The 15708-nt window shown below is 38.9% G+C and overlaps 1 protein-coding gene and 1 long non-coding RNA gene across 5 annotated transcripts in view; one reads left to right on the top strand and one right to left on the bottom strand.

The window, feature by feature from the left end:
• Positions 1 to 15708, top strand: part of LOC106726445 — a 35137-nt gene that overhangs the window by 4342 nt on the left and 15087 nt on the right. The window contains exons 2-3 of one of the 2 annotated variants that reach the window (XR_001362520.1): positions 1816 to 1852; positions 14269 to 14410. This is a non-coding gene — a long non-coding RNA (uncharacterized LOC106726445). Of the gene's footprint in view, positions 1 to 1815; positions 1853 to 9219; positions 9294 to 14268; positions 14411 to 15708 lie in introns of those variants that run through there. The other variant, XR_001362521.1, reaches the window with a different exon arrangement.
• KIF27 (kinesin family member 27) overlaps positions 8580 to 15708 on the bottom strand; it is a 72133-nt gene continuing 65004 nt past the window's right edge. For 2 of the 3 annotated variants that reach the window (XM_014541252.1, XM_005868277.2), the window contains 3 exons: positions 14991 to 15189; positions 12339 to 12503; positions 8586 to 9243 (listed from right to left, as the gene is read on the bottom strand). In XM_014541252.1, the coding sequence (XP_014396738.1) occupies positions 8759 to 9243; positions 12339 to 12503; positions 14991 to 15189 (849 nt within the window). In that variant the 3' untranslated portion in view covers positions 8586 to 8758. Of the gene's footprint in view, positions 9244 to 12338; positions 12504 to 14990; positions 15190 to 15708 lie in introns of all 3 variants that reach the window. The other variant, XM_014541251.1, reaches the window with a different exon arrangement.

Raw genomic sequence — 15708 nt, 5'->3', positions numbered from 1 at the left:
CCATCACTGGAGCAACCAAGCCTCCTGCTTGCTCCAGCTCTGTGGCTGCCGGCCGCCATCTTGGTTGGGTTAATTTGCATATAGTCGCTCTGATTGGCTGGTGGGTGTGGCTTAAGGCATAGCAAAGGTACGATCAATTTTCATATTTGTCTTTTATTAGATTACTAGAGGCCCGTTGCAGGAATATTCCTGCAAAAATAGGGCTTCGTGCAGCTGGAAGGGAGCGAAACTTGCTGAGGTGGGCTTCACTCCCGCTTCAAGCCCCTGCAGCTGGTCTTGCCTTCCCGCCCCCATCCACTGCCCCTTATGCTCCCAGCCACAGTGGTTGGGCTTGCCATCCTGATCCCAGTCGCTGGGGCTGGGCTTGTCCTCCTGATCCCAGTCGCTGGGGCTGGGCTTGCCCTCCCACACCCATCTCCTGCGGCTGGGCTTGCCCTCCTGCTCCCATCCCCTGGGGCTGGGCTTGCCCTTCCGATCCCAGTGGCTGGGGCTTGGCTTGCCCTCCCATTCCCAGCCACTGCCCCTCCCCCCCAAGCCGCTGCCCCTTATGCTCCCAGCCACAGTGGTTGGGCTTGCCCTCCCGCTCCCAGCCGCTGCGGCTGGGCTTGCCCTCCCACCTCCCACCTCCCACCTCCGCAGCCCTGGCTCCGTTTCTGTCCTCGGGGCCTCTATTTAGCTCCCTTCTGTACCGCTTGGCCTCCATGTTGTCCTCCGTCTTCGCTCGCAGCTGGTATATGCAAATTAACCGCCATCTTTTAGCTTCTATAATTGAAACATTGTATCTTTTGGAGCTGTTGCTTCAGGAGCTCAGAGCCGGCTGTGGCAGGCGGGGAACCTTGGCTTCCTCCGTCACTGGAGCAAGCAAGCCTCCTGTTCGCTTCAGCTGCCTGGCTGCCGGCCGCCATCTTGGTTGGCAGTTAATTTGCATATCGCCCTAATTAGCCAATGGGAAGCGTGTCGGAGGTACGGTTAATTACCATGTTTGTCTATTATTAGATAGGATAAATCCGTTGAATTCAGCTTAACTCTCCACTCCTTTTCAGGGTGGTTAATAAAATACCACTGCAGGCCACAAATAAAAATAAATAACATCAATTCAGCCTCTCAAGGTAGGCCAATAGCTGCTGGTTTGTAACCATGAATGGAAATGGAAATATTTTATCAAGATATTTTTCAGTAGAAAAAAATCAGGAATACTCTAGCCGAGAGCAAAATTAAGCAAAATAGTTAAGTATCTATAATAATAAAAGTGTAATATGCTAATTAGACCAGACAGCTGAACAACCTTCTGGACGACCTTCCGGACGAAGCCGGGGCTGCGAGGGCAGAGCCCCTTGCACCAATTTCGTGCATCAGGCCTCTAGTTGCTTTATAAAGATAAATCCTGTCAATTAATGCATACAATGTTTGTTTTGGCATGCTTTTTGTGGTTCATCAATGGTAAAATCACTAAAGTCCTATTTACTTTGGTCTATGTTATGGTTGTTGGAATTTATCCAAAACTGTTTATCATTTTCTATTGAATGGTTCCACGTTTTCCTTTTATATTCTGCTTACAGCAGCTTCTTTTCATATAATCCTGAATTAATAGTAATCTCAGGAAGAGGAACCAATATAAAAAACCGGGATGTATATTTCAAATGGCAAAATCAGTACTACCTAAGAGTATTCTTTAGGGTTTAGAAATAGCCAAAGATTGAAGATGTTTCAGCGCTATTGCCAGAGAAAATATATTTGCTCAAAATATTTTTTAAAATTCTTTGCTGATCTATGAAATGCTTTAAAATAAATCTCTTTATCTCTTCTTCTTATCAGAGCTATTTGAATCCTAGAACACTGTGGGGAATGAGGGGTAAGTAAAGCTATAATTTGCCTATAATTTGTTGTTGGTAATTGGAGAGGGTTTGGGGGTCAGAAAAGTAGTTCTTTTAAAAGGCTCCCTCAGATTAAATAACTTCTAACATTGACCATTTTGGACTTGAAAAATTATACTTTGCTTTGTGTGTACTGTAATAAGCTTGAAAACTCAATACAGTATATGAATATTATTTCAAAGTACATTTCATTCTACTTTTTTTTCTTTTGTTCTACTTTAATTACACAAGTATTAACTAATAATAGCTTTAAATTTCCAACAAACATAAATATACATTCTTAAATGTTTTCTACTCTTTTGTTGTGAATGGTTTTGTTCCTTGGGAATATAAAGATCTTGCTCATTATAACAAAATATGTGAGATTGTTGTATTTTTCTTTTAAAGTACTATGGAGATAACTAAGTAGAGCTGTGTGTAATAATTTACCAGAAAAACCTAATTCCTAAGTCTAGTTCAGTATATTTGGGTTTAAGTTACACTGCTAGCATTTCAAATAGTGGCAATTCTCTTAATTCATTGTGGAAATTCCTAGAAAAAAATATAAAAAAGAGGCAAATAAGAGCTATGTAGAATATCAAAAGCCAATATTATGACATCAAGTTTTTCTGAGCTTTCTATAATTTATCTTGTTCTAATTACTTCCATATTGGGGTATTCTTGGGGTCAACATGAAGGTCATTATAAAAATCAAACACTATTCCATTATGTGGTGTCATGTATGCACTGCAATCCAAGAGCAAGGAATGGAAGCACTCATTGCTGGTACAGACAATAAGGGGGGCAGTGTTTGTAGAGAATTTAAAAACACTAAACCTTATGAAAAGTCATCTGCTTTTTATTTTCAGCATCAAGGTAAACAATGACAGTGATAAAATATTCCTTCCTGTTGGGCAGTATCCCACTACTTCACCCTTTGAACACTACTGCCCATATAAGCTCTAAAATACAACATACCCAATGCATTGAAGAAAGATCTTATTCCCACCTTTATTTTCAATTTTGAAAATATAAATGTAGAAGAATGTGTTATCAGTACTAGTGAAGGCAACCCACAGCCTGTAATAACTTATTTTAAACAAATTTTTATTGATTTGAGAGAGAAACATTGACTTGTTCCACTTACTAGGTGTATCAGTTAATAATGCAGATTTTGTAATCAAAGAAAACACAATAATTTTAAGAGAAACATCAAAAGTGCTTTATTCAAAGTAATGTCCATCGCTAGCTACACATTTCCCCCATCTTTCAAGTAATTTGTGGATACCGTCCCAATAGAACTTTTCTTGTTTTGAGGCAAACCATTCAGAGACCCAATTTTCCACTTCTTTGTACGTTTTGAAGTGCTTCTCAGAAAGTGTGTGTGCCATCTATTGGAAAAAGTGGTAATCTGAAGGAGCAAGGTTTGGTGGATACAGCAGGTGGGTTAATACTTCCCAGGCAAGATCTTTTAACGTGTCTTTAACTGTTTTTGAAGTGTGTGATGGTGCATCATCAGGAAGTAAAATTACTTTGCCGTGTCTTCTGGCCCGTTCTGGTCGTTTCATGATCAAAGCATAGTTCAAATTGATTATTTGTTGTCAGTAGAGAACAGTATTTACGGTTTCATCTGGTTTTAGAAGCTCATAATATACCACACCTTCCTGATCCTACCAAACGCAGAGCATTATCTTCTTTCCAAAGCGATTTGGCCTTGCAGTCGATGTTGATGGTTGCCCTGGATCAACCCATGATTTTGTGCGTTTGGGATTCTCAAAATAAATCCATTTTTCATCACCAGTCACAATTCGATGCAAAAAAGACTTTCTTTTGTGCCGTTGAAGCAACATTTTATTGATGACTTTTTGGTTTTCCATTTGTCTTGCGTTCAGTTGATGTGGCAACCATCTTCCTTCCTTTAAAATCTTTCCCATTGCTTGTAAACAATCAGAAATGGTTTGCTGAGCAACGTTTAATCTTTCTGCAAGTTGTTTTTGAGTTTGACATGCATCTTCATCCAATAATGCTTGTAATTTTTGGTCTTCAAACTTTTTCAGTTGACCTGGACATTGTCTTTCACATCGAAATCATCACTTTTAAAGCGTTTAAACCAGCGTTCAGAAGTATCTAGAGATGGAGCATGTTCACCATAAGCTTCCCGAAGTATATGATAACTTTCAGCAGCACTTTTCTTCAAAATAATGAATTAAAACTTCCCGCAAATGCTCTTTTTTTGGCACGAAATTCGACATTTTTAAGCGTAAAAATATCTATGATGTTAACACCTTCAGCAAATTTGACATATGAAGTTTTGAAGCTTGCTATCAATACAACAAAATAGCATACATATCAAGTCGCATATATGTCAACATATGTGTAACTCCATCAATTGAAAAAAATCTGCATTATTAACTGGTACACCTCGTATTTATGCATTCATTTGCTGCTGCTTCTATGTTTCTTGACCAGGGATCAAACCCACAATCTTGGCATATTGGGGACAACACTCTAACCAACTGAGCTAACTGGCCAGAGGTGTAATAACTTTAAATGTAAAATATACATAATGGCCCGGCCAGTGTGACTCAGTGGTTGAGCATTGACTTATGAACCAGGAGGTCATGATTTGATTCCCGGTCACAGCACATGCCCGGGTTATGGGCTTAATCCCCAGAAGGGGGAATGCAGGAGGCAGCTGATCAAAAATTCTCTTTCATCATTGAAGTTTCTATCTCTCTGTCCCTCTTTCTTCCTCTCTGAAATCAATAAAAATATTTTAAAAATAAAATAAAATATACATAATGCATATTTTTAAAAATTCCAGTGAAGTTGAGAGAGGAATTGTAGACATGAGCTTACAGATATTATAGACATTGAACATTCAGATATCAATACTCGAGTGATTTAAAGTCACAAGTATGTGCCTAAGAAAATAATTGAAAGAGCAAAATATGTCACACTTGCATTTAATGCATAAGAATTTGTGTAGGCTATAGAACCACTAAAGATTTGACTCCTGGGCATTTCATTCTAAAACTTAGCATAAGACCTGTTGTTGTGTGTGTGTGTGTGTGTGTGTGTGTGTGTGTGTGTGTGTGTGTGTGTGTGTGTTTTCATATAAGACACCCATTCTTGAATAAGGATTTATCACTTTATTGACCTGGACCAATACAAACAAGCCAATTGGCTAGTGGCAATCAAGTTCACTTAGTGAAGACCATGAGTATTTTAGCTGACACCTTGAACCCTGAGTTCATAAAGATAACAAGAATCATGGGACCGAAAAAGAAAAAGAAAGAAAAAACAATTAGCAAAAGAAAAACATTAAAGCACAAAAGCTCTTCATTGATGTTATTATGCCCATAGTTACCTATACTTATAGAATTCTCCAACACTGTTACCTATAACACTCTGGAGATAGGAAAGGAACTAGTACTTTTTGGATGCAGGCATGTCTTCTTTCAAAGGCTCTGGTATGGGTATGGTGGCGGGGGAGTACCCATAATGAACAACAATAAGAAAACCATAAACATTTTATATACATGCAAAAAGGCAAACACAATGATAAAATGTTTAGACTAAAGAAATCATGTGAAATAAAAAGTAAAACTTACTAGTAATATATGTAAAAAAATAATTTTACTTGCCTTGAGCAGATGCCCTAATTTTTCTTTCCTTTGTGATGGCACTAACTAAACTAAAATGATAAGAGGTTCACTTCCAGAATGTATTATTCAGGATATTATTTATATGTGTGTGTTTGTGTATTTATATAGCATAGAAAGGATATATGTTTAACTGGAGGAAGGAAAAATGTTGGGGTCCAACCCCAGCAGGTCCAGGGGTCCCCAAAGGTGTGGATGGAGTTGGCAAAGAAGGAATGACACGGAGACAGCGTTCAGTTGATCAGCAGCCTAGCCAGGATCTCCAGCCAAGTTCTGTCCTTTATTGTCTTGTTACATCTGTATTTATACCAGTTGATTTTAATCCTATCAATTTCTATTCCAAAGGTTAGGGCGTTTCTTATCTCCATTCCAGGGAGTAAAGATTATGTAGCTTAAGGATGATTGTTTGTAGTTAAAGTGATTAACTACCCGCCTGGCACTTAGTTAAGGGGTTTTATTCCCTCCCTAACTTCAGGGGAAAATCCCTACCTGGGGAAACAACCTTTCTCGGAGAGGTGACCTTGGTTAAAACACATAGCGCCAAGAAGGGGAGCAAACATATTAAGAACAGTATGCCATATACGCCAGGTCCCTTGAAACATATGCTGTTCAGATGTTTCTTCCCTGCAGCGACTGTGTCAAGCAGCAAGGATGGACCAGCTTCTGGCAGAAAAATCTGTACCTCTGCTATTTAGAAGTCAGTTCACATTTGCATTATCAAATCTAATCACTGTTGGTTGGATATAACTTCTTATTTTGAGTTGGCTTTCAGAAAATGTGTTTATATTGCCACAGATAAAACAAATACGTGTCAATTTCTTGGGCAAGCAGGATTCCAGTATCAGAATACATTCTTACATGAATTATTTCTAAGTTATTTAAAATTGGGACCTTCATTAATAAGTATGTATTTATCCTATACATTAAAAGGCTAATATGCAAATTGTCCCTTCGACTAGGAGTTCAACCATGAGTTCAACCAGGGGGTGGGGCTGGCTGGCCAACTGCCCGAGGCCTCTCCCCTAGGCCAGCCCAGCCCGATCAGCCCCAATCAGGGCGGGCCAGCCAGGCCCCACCCGTGCACGAATTCATGCACTGGGCTTCTGCTTAATATATAATTGCTATGCTTTGTTAAGGCACTGGATTTTGCCATTATATATTTACACATTACATAGGATAGACATTAAATATATATCATACAAAACAAAGGCAAAAGAAGGAGACTCACTTAAAACCAGAATCTGACTTCAAATAGTCCGTTAAAAACAAAATTTCCAAGATAGTTTATAATTTCATTGTTTGAAGCAGTTTCTCATTGGGCCAATGTTATAAAACTGTAGTTCATTTCCCAGGTAAGTCCACAGAAGTCTAACCCATAATTTAAGTGAATTTTACTACCATGCTTAAGAGATATATAAAGTATTCACCAATTTAGAAGTTTGTATTGGTTTGGTTTTCTTTTCCTAAAGCTGTGGGACCAGGGGACCCTACTCCCTAGGGGCTAGAAACTAAAAAAAGGAACCACTAAGTCTTTGAGCACAGGGTAATAGTTTGGGTCTTATATAAGATGGTCAGGCTCAACAGCAACAGAGAAAGGGGCAAAAGAAAAAAATAGCAGCACCAGATAAGAAAAAATCGAGTCAGCAAGGAAGTAAGTGACTCATTGAGTAGGGATCTAAAGTAAGGGTGTTTTTGCTACCATCCCACCCAAACATTAATTTAAGAAACAACTTTATTTTAAGTGAAACTTTGGAAAAGTAATAAAAATCACAAATAAGTAACAAAGTAACAAAATATCTCTCTGGTCATTATAAGGGGATATTTTCTGTGATTGAAAAATATAGTGCAAAAGTACAGATTGTATTATGTCGGGCAAATCAGTGTTTAGTTCTTAATTCCAAATGAAGTTATTATATAATAAGGTTTGGACCAAAAAAATATTGAAGAAAATTTTTCATTTACTTACTTACAGCCCCAATGTAGTCTGGCCTGTCTGGGTGCAAAGCCTGACTAAACAGGTTGTAGAGAAAATTCTAAGATGAAGTGCATCATATTATTAGTTAAAGATCCTCTGGCTCGACTTCAAGCTTTATTGGTGTACTAGAGGCCCAGTACACGGATTCCTGCACTGGTGGGGTCCCTCAGCCTGGCCTGCGCCTTTCCCGAAATCCGAAATCCGGGATCCCTCGGGGGATGTCAGACTGCCGGTTTCAGCCCGATAACCTGGCCTGTGGGGATTGGGCGGAAACCGGCAGTCCAACATCCCCCGAGGAATGTAGTAGTGTGTGAAACAGCAAATGGCCAGGGAGGAGTCCGAGCCCAGGCTGGGTGCCGCTCCTGCTCATCCCAGCCCTGCTGTGCCTGCCGCAGCTGCACTCACCAGCTGTGAGCCTGGCATCTGGCGCCCATCAGTCAGCTGTGGGAGTGCACTGACAACCAGGGGGCGTTAAGTGTCTACCTGCCCCCTGGTGGTCAGTGCGCGTCATAGCGACTGGTGGAAGGGTCAACCAGTCACTTAGGGTTTTATATATATAGATTCCATGTGACCAGATATATTTTCCTTGAAATGTTAGAATGCTTTAGTGTTATTCTATTATTGCTTCCCTGTTTCATAGAACTGCACTAATTTCTCCCATTTTTAGTAGCATATGAGAGAGATGTTGAATAGATAGGGCAGGAAAGAAATGAAAACTCGTATTCCATGATATTATCAAACCAATATTATAACATTCTAAATACTATTCCAGAAAAAGAACAGGCCATGTTTAAAGAATCAAGACTGATCACTCAACCTCTGTGGGTTCTAAGGACTATAAATTAACCTTAATCCACAAATCTAACCAGTTGCCAGACTACATTTTGGCACAGGTTTTTAGCTGTGTCAATACATATGCAGTAGGTGACTTTCCCTCTGACATAAGCAATATTTAACTGGATCATTTTAAAATAACAAAAAAATATACTTGTATTTGAAAATAACAGTAACAAACTTATAAGATATAATTAATGCATTATAACATACTTACATAATAATATACTTTTATATTATATAATAATATACATTTAATGGATATACAGTTTATTATTTTACTCTTTGTCTTGTTCTTCAAATATGCCTGGAAAAGAATTTTAGATAAATTTATAGGTGGAAATATTTAAGTGTTCCATTACTTGACAATATTGGAAAATTTCTGTTTGGTTATTATGGAAAAGCAAATTAAAAGTTCTATGAATAACTACCTAAGTTTTTAAGTCACTCGGTTTCCTAGCTATTTCAATGGAATCGGCAGTCATAGATCCAACCCCAACTCCAAGACTGGACCGTCGTAATGATAGTTCCAAGGCAGAAATCTGACGTAACTCTTTGCGACACAACTTTACAGGCATGACACCATGAAGTTGTCCCACATTTCCCATTGGCTGAATTTGGGGTGATGGTTGACTGTGAGATTTTGTAAACTGATTTTCATCTATTTCTGTTTTATCCTCATCGCTTAACAAATGTCCACTAGTGGGTGCTAAAAAACTATAAATTGGAGGTAATTCAGGGCCATTTTCCCAGAGCTTCTGAGAATTTGGTTGTGTTCTTAAACTGCTTGCTGAACTGTCTAATTCTCTTTCCCTTCCACTTAATTTCATACTTTCAGTTCTGGATGCCCCTTTTAATTCTTCTGAAACCATGCTTGCTTCTTCTGGGTTCAGGACTCCATCTCCAGCATCATGATCTAAAAATAATCCAAAAAGCAAAGAAAGTTAGAGAGTTCCTCAAAAGCAGGTATTTTAGTCATGACATCCTAACATTATTACATTAGTGTTTTTCTTTTTTATTGAGTTTATTGGGCTGAAATTGGTTAATAAAATTATATAGGTTTTCAAGTGTACTGATTTCATTATTATCACTGATAGTCTTTCAGCTTTTTTGTTAAATAATTTCTTAGACAAAATAAGTGTGAATATGAACTATTCTGATTTTACTTCGAGGCATCTTGCATGTGAATAACTGAGAACTTTTGGTCTGGAACAAAGTTGAGAAATAGTCTGCTAGTGATTTTGGTACTCCCTGGAAACACAGAAGTGTTTGGGCCTCTCTCGTTCCCTTCCAACCTGCCCTCCACTGGGATTGCCACTGGTGATCACATTCCAAATCCTAGCTAAGTGAAGCCAGCACTGGAGAATACTGTCTCTGCCCCATATCTCCAGCGACTCTTCTGGGACTTGGCATTATATGTGTGAAAATCTAGTCTTGATAGGAGGGTTCTACTCTCTGAATATACTCTGGGGTTCTATTATCAAAATGGAGATGGGAGCAAAGCCCCTCAGTGAGGGACACTCTGCTGGAACAAATTAGTTCCAAATTATAGAATCATCAAACAGCAAAGACAAAAACTTGCTTAAGGGAAGCCCATAAAGGTACTGGACCTCATATAATGAAAAATGCCAACTTTAACATACGTTGACACATGATTAGGATACTTCTAGTCCTATGAACATCAAGTTTAAAAACAGAAGTTGCACAATGGCAACTCCCAAGCCAAATCTGATCCACAGATAGGTTTTACTTAGCCTATAAAATAATACCTGACCCAAAATTTGAAAATTGGAAAGTTTCGTATAAAAATATAGACTTCCAACATTTCTAGAAAAAGAAAGAGAACTGACAATTTCTGAATAGCAACTGGAGCAGAGTTGCCCCTGCCCACTTAGACAACAGCTGCAGTCCCCTCTGCTCACTTTGGCTTCCCTGGCTCCTGCAGGCATGTTAGTTTGTGACTCCTGGTTTAAAACATAATTTGTTTTCTAGTATTTAAAATTCTCTCAAAAACACCTGAATGAGCAAATGACATAGATCCTCACATAGAACTAGCAGATCCTCACACAGCTGACCACAGACAGTGCTCCCAAGGTTTGCTTCACATTAGAGTCAATAGGAAGTTTTAAAAATCCTAATGCCCAGGTCACAGTGGCACATGCAGAAGAACACAGATGGGCTCACTGGAGAAGCCCATCTTGGATTCTTCACAATAGAAAGTTTCCCTCTTTCAGAATTTTACCATTAGGGAACGAATGAGAGAAAGATTAATTCACCCAAGGTCACACAGCTAGTAAAATAAGAAGTTAGGAGTCCAACCCAGATCTTTTTTTTTTTTCTTGTTTTATTAAACCCAGATCTTCTGATTCTAGTATCCTCACAGAGTTTTATAGTGATTTAAATTGATATAAGGATAGAGACTGAAATATGTAAACAAGAACAGAGACTGCATGTCTATATAAACTGATTCTATTCTCATAAAATATGTTAGAAAACAGATGCACTATACAGAGACATGATCAAAAAGTGACTACAATATTCTGGTCAAAAGATTAATTTTTATGCATTTGAAAATTCTAAAAATACTCAAAGAAGATAAATACAAGCCCAATAGGCAGACAATGAAAAGAGTACTATAAAAACTAATGAACCGAATACCAATTAATACATATTAACTAGAAGCCCGATGCACGAAATTCGTGCAAGAGTAGGCCTTTCTTCTTCCGGCTGCCAGCACCGGCTTCCCTCTGGCATCTGGGACCCAGGCTTCCCTCGTAGCCCCTGCTTCATCTGGAAGGTCGTCCGGAAGGACGTTTGGAAGGACATCCAGTCTAATTAGCATATTCTCTTATTATTATAGATTAGGATACTAACTATGAAGCATATAGTATTTTTTAGAAAACTCAGAATTTAATATGTTTAAGTTGCTATATTTTATTTTTTTAAAGTGATGTTTTTTGTTTTGTTTTTTTAAATATATTTCTTGCCGAAACCGGTTTGGCTCAGTGGATAGAGCGTCTGCCTGCGGACTCAAGGGTCCCAGGTTCGATTCCGGTCAAGGGCATGTACCTGGGTTGCGGGCACATCCCCAGTGGGCTTCCTCTCTGTAAAAAATCAATAAAATATATTTAAAAAAAAAATATATATATATTTCTTTATTGATTTCAGAGAGGAAGGAAGAGGGAGAGAAAGATAGAAACATCAATGATAAGAGAGAATCATTGACTGGCTGCCTCCTGCACGCCCCCTACTGGGGATCGAGCCCGCAACCCGGGCATGTGTCCTTGGCTGGAATCGAACCTGGGACCCTTCAGTCCGCAGGCCGACACTCTATCCACTGAGCCCCACCAGCTAGGGCAAGTTGCTGTATTTTATAATTCAAACCAATCTTGTTTATTGTCTTTATTATTAGAGGAACATTTTGAGATAAGATATAATACAAGCTATATCCCCAATATGATTCCAACTTTATTTTTTTTTAAAGCATGAGGAAAATACTGATAAGAATTATACTAAATGTTAACAGTTTTCAATAGAATTATGGGTGTGTTTTTATGCTATATTTTTCAAATTCTTCTATAATGACTATATATGACTTTTTATAGACAAAAAATTTTTTTAAGATGGGTCAAAATAGGATAGTAAATTAGCTGAAATCATATCTTTTTTTATTATTAATCCTCACCCGAGGATATTTTTCCCATTGATCTTTAGAGAGAGAGTGGAAGGGAGTTATTTTAGGTTAGGGAATACAAAAGCCTATGGCACCTGGCAAGCAATATGTGTAGTTTCCTTCACACATATACATTTATTCATTCATTAATTTTCCCTGTGGTTCTTTCTGTCTTATACATAGACTAGTGAACTATTTCGCTTACAGAGTCAAATAGAAGTTAAATATCTAATCCTAAATAACCAAATCAATTGGGAAAAGCTGAACTACAAATTAGACGGACTTTACCAAATGCTAGAAAAACATTGTTAGCATGACAGGTGGCACTAAATGCTTACATTCAGATGGTACCGGTGGCCTCCAAACTGCTTCCCCTAACAATTCCTTAAGTTTCTTCTTAAGATTTCTGCTGGTTTTCTTATAGAAATAAAGATCTTTTTCCACCTGTTGGATTTTATCTTCATATGTTTTTAAAGTTTCCATAATGCCTTCCCCATCTTGCTCTATAAAATAGAAATTTAAATTTAAAATCAGCTTAAAATAAATGATTGAAAATTATGTATTTTCATATTTAAAGGGTCAGATTATGTTACAATGTATCTGTTACCTGAATGGATTTGTTTCCACCTACAATTTGGATTCTTCTGCCTCTAAAATTTTTCAAAGTAGGAATGATACCTTAGTCACCTTACTACATTTTTATGATTCATAAGCACTTTCTGAATAGCTACTAACTAGATTTATCCTTAGAACAGAAGGTTTTTTTCTATACAAAGTTCACATTTGGAACTCTGTCCATCAGCTACATCAGTATCTTCAAGTTTATATCAGGAACAGTGGGCATATGAAAAGTCACAAGCCTTTGACTATAGGCCCAGAGAATATTCGACAAAAAAAAAAAAAAACACAACAGAAAAAAACAACCCTCAAAACAAACAAACAAAAAAAACAAAGTCAAAAGAAGCTAGAAAGATTAAATTACAAAGGAAGACACAACAAAAGAAGAGGAAATAGCCTAATAACAGGGTGAGGCAAAAGTAGGTTTATAGTTTTGAGTAGGTGACACAGGGTTTATTCTTATACTAGAGCAGTGATGGCGAACCTTTTGAGCTCGGCATGTCAGCATTTTGAAAAACGCTAACTTAACTCTGGTGCTGTGTCACATATAGAAATTTTTTGATATTTGCAACCATAGTAAAACAAAGATGTATATTTTTGATATTTATTTTATATATTTAAATGCCATTTAACAAAGAAAAATCAACCAAAACAATGAGTTCGCGTGTCACCTCTGACATGCGTGTCATAGGTTCGCTATCATTGTACTAGAGGCCCGGTACACGAAATTTGTGCACTCGGGGGAGGGAGGTTATTCCCTCAGCCCGGCCAGTGCCCTCTCGCAGTCCAGGAGCTCTCAGGGGATGTCTGACTGACGGCTTAGGCCCGTGGGGAGTGGGCCTAAGCTAGCAGTCGGACATCCTTAGTGCTGCAGCGGAGGCAGGAGAGGCTCCCGCCACCGCCACTGCACTCGCCAGCCATGCGCCCAGCTTCTGGTGCACTGACTACCAGGGAGCAGCTCCTGCATTGAGCGTATGTATGCTCCCTGGTGGTCAGTGTGCATCATAGTGACCAGTTGTTCTGCCATTTGGTCTATTTGCATATCAGCCCTTTATTATATAGGACTAGAGGCCCGGTGCACGAATTCGTGCATGGGTGGGGTCCCTAGGCCCGGCCGGCAGTCAGTCCCGATTGGGGCCAGACCTATCGGTGCGGGCAGATCAGGGCCGGCTGGCTGCAGGGAGGGACCGGCCATGGGGAGGGACCACGGGAGGTTGGCCAGCTGCGGAAGGTTGGCTGTGGGAGTGCACTGACCACCAGGGGGCAGCTCCTGAGCATCTGCCCCCTGGTGTTCAGTGCGCGCCATATCGACTGGTTGACTGGTCATTCTGGTCATTCAGTCATAATGGTTGCTTAGGCTTTTATATATATATAGATAGATAGATAGATTATTATTTATTTATTAATGTTATTTTCCATACTGTAAACCTACTTATGCCCCACCCTGTACATTAAAGATTATATTAAAATACCACTTTTAGAGTCTTAAGGTAAGCAGAACACATTTGAATGATTATGAGGTAAGGGATCCTGTCATCAGGCAACTGGATGTCAATTAACTGGTTATAGAATTAACTTAGAGGCAAATTGCCTAAGCACTCACATTCACATATTTTCCAATTTTCTGCTTCCTTGGTTTGCTTCTTCCAGATCCCTTTAAATGCATTTCCAGCTATAGATGCATAAGAATCAAGACTAAGCAGCTAAGCAGCCTGGACTGAAGCATTACCAGTATCCCCGGGCAGTGATTTTGTTGTCATAACAACTGCTTGTGTACCAGCCATATGCCCAGGTAATGTGAGGACTGACTGCTATGACAGCTCTTTCCACACCAGAGTTGATGGTTGAACTATTGTGCACTGGTAACAGTATGTGTCCATCAATGGCAGGCTAATTTTGACCTAAGATATAACCTTAATGCATAAAAGTTATAATCAGCTGAAAATTATAACAAGAAATATAACTAGAAATCTGACAGAGCCTATCATTTTAATTTTATGAAGGGAAAGTAATTTAAAAATCAATTGCTATATCCTTAGGAGATAAAAACTTTTCAACTGTACACCACAAAGCCAGAAGTCATTCCACAACTCTATGTAAAAACCAGACCAACAAAGTAACAGGGTTGCAGCAGTTCTTGTGTGTGACAGTGGGGATAAGCACATGGGGTGGCATTTCAAGCAAGAATAGCCCCACATCCAAGGCAGTGATCCCAACATGTGCTAACCAAAACATGGAAAGCAGAAAAACATGAAAAGTAGTAACTTTACAGATGCTGGACTTTTAAGTGATCAAATGCTGTTCTATCTTCCTTCCCAAATCCCCCTCCTACATGTCACCTATACAGAACTGACAAGAGGACAGGCAGGTACCTTGGAAATGATGTAACAGCAATTGCATTTTTTGCTCATGTTCCTTTTGTTGGAAGGTCAGTCTCCGATCGCACTGAAATTTCAGATGTTCCAGTGCAGATTCCAATTCACGAACCATATTATCCCGTTCCAGGATCTTCATTTTAATTTCTTTATTCTGTAACTGTAGTTTTCGCTCAGTTTCTCGCAAATTAACCACCTAGAAAATACATTTTTTGACCTTTTCAGTCTGTCTTAGGTACAACAGATTAGGTAATGTAAGATGAACTTCCTTAATCACCGTGGTATAACTAGGCAAATGCTTTGTAACAGACCCACAAAATAACCTAACAGCCTTTTGAACTTGTTGGGATTCTGAATTGGTAGTAACTTTATTTCAGTATAATGTTGCTCTACTAACTGCTCCTCCAACATTTCTTAGACATTTATAATCCTACTAGAGGCCCGATGCACGAAATTTGTGCAAGAGGCTCAGCCCCCACCCCCACCACGGCCCTTGTCAGCCTCCTCTGCCTCCACCTGCCACAGCTTTCCAGTCTAATTAGCATATTACGCTGTTATTATTATAGTTTACATTTATAATCCTATAATTCTATTTCTTTAGTCTAAGAAAATATTAAGAAGCTAAAGACTCTTATAATAGCCAGATAATTCCCCATGTGAAGTCCATAATGGATGTTATAAATAAGTGACAAAATTTTTAAAACTCTAAATACCG

This window comes from Myotis brandtii, unplaced genomic scaffold, assembly GCF_000412655.1.
Source record: "Myotis brandtii unplaced genomic scaffold, ASM41265v1 scaffold266, whole genome shotgun sequence".
NCBI lineage: Eukaryota > Metazoa > Chordata > Mammalia > Chiroptera > Vespertilionidae > Myotis > Myotis brandtii.
This window is presented reverse-complemented; position numbering and strand designations above follow the sequence as displayed.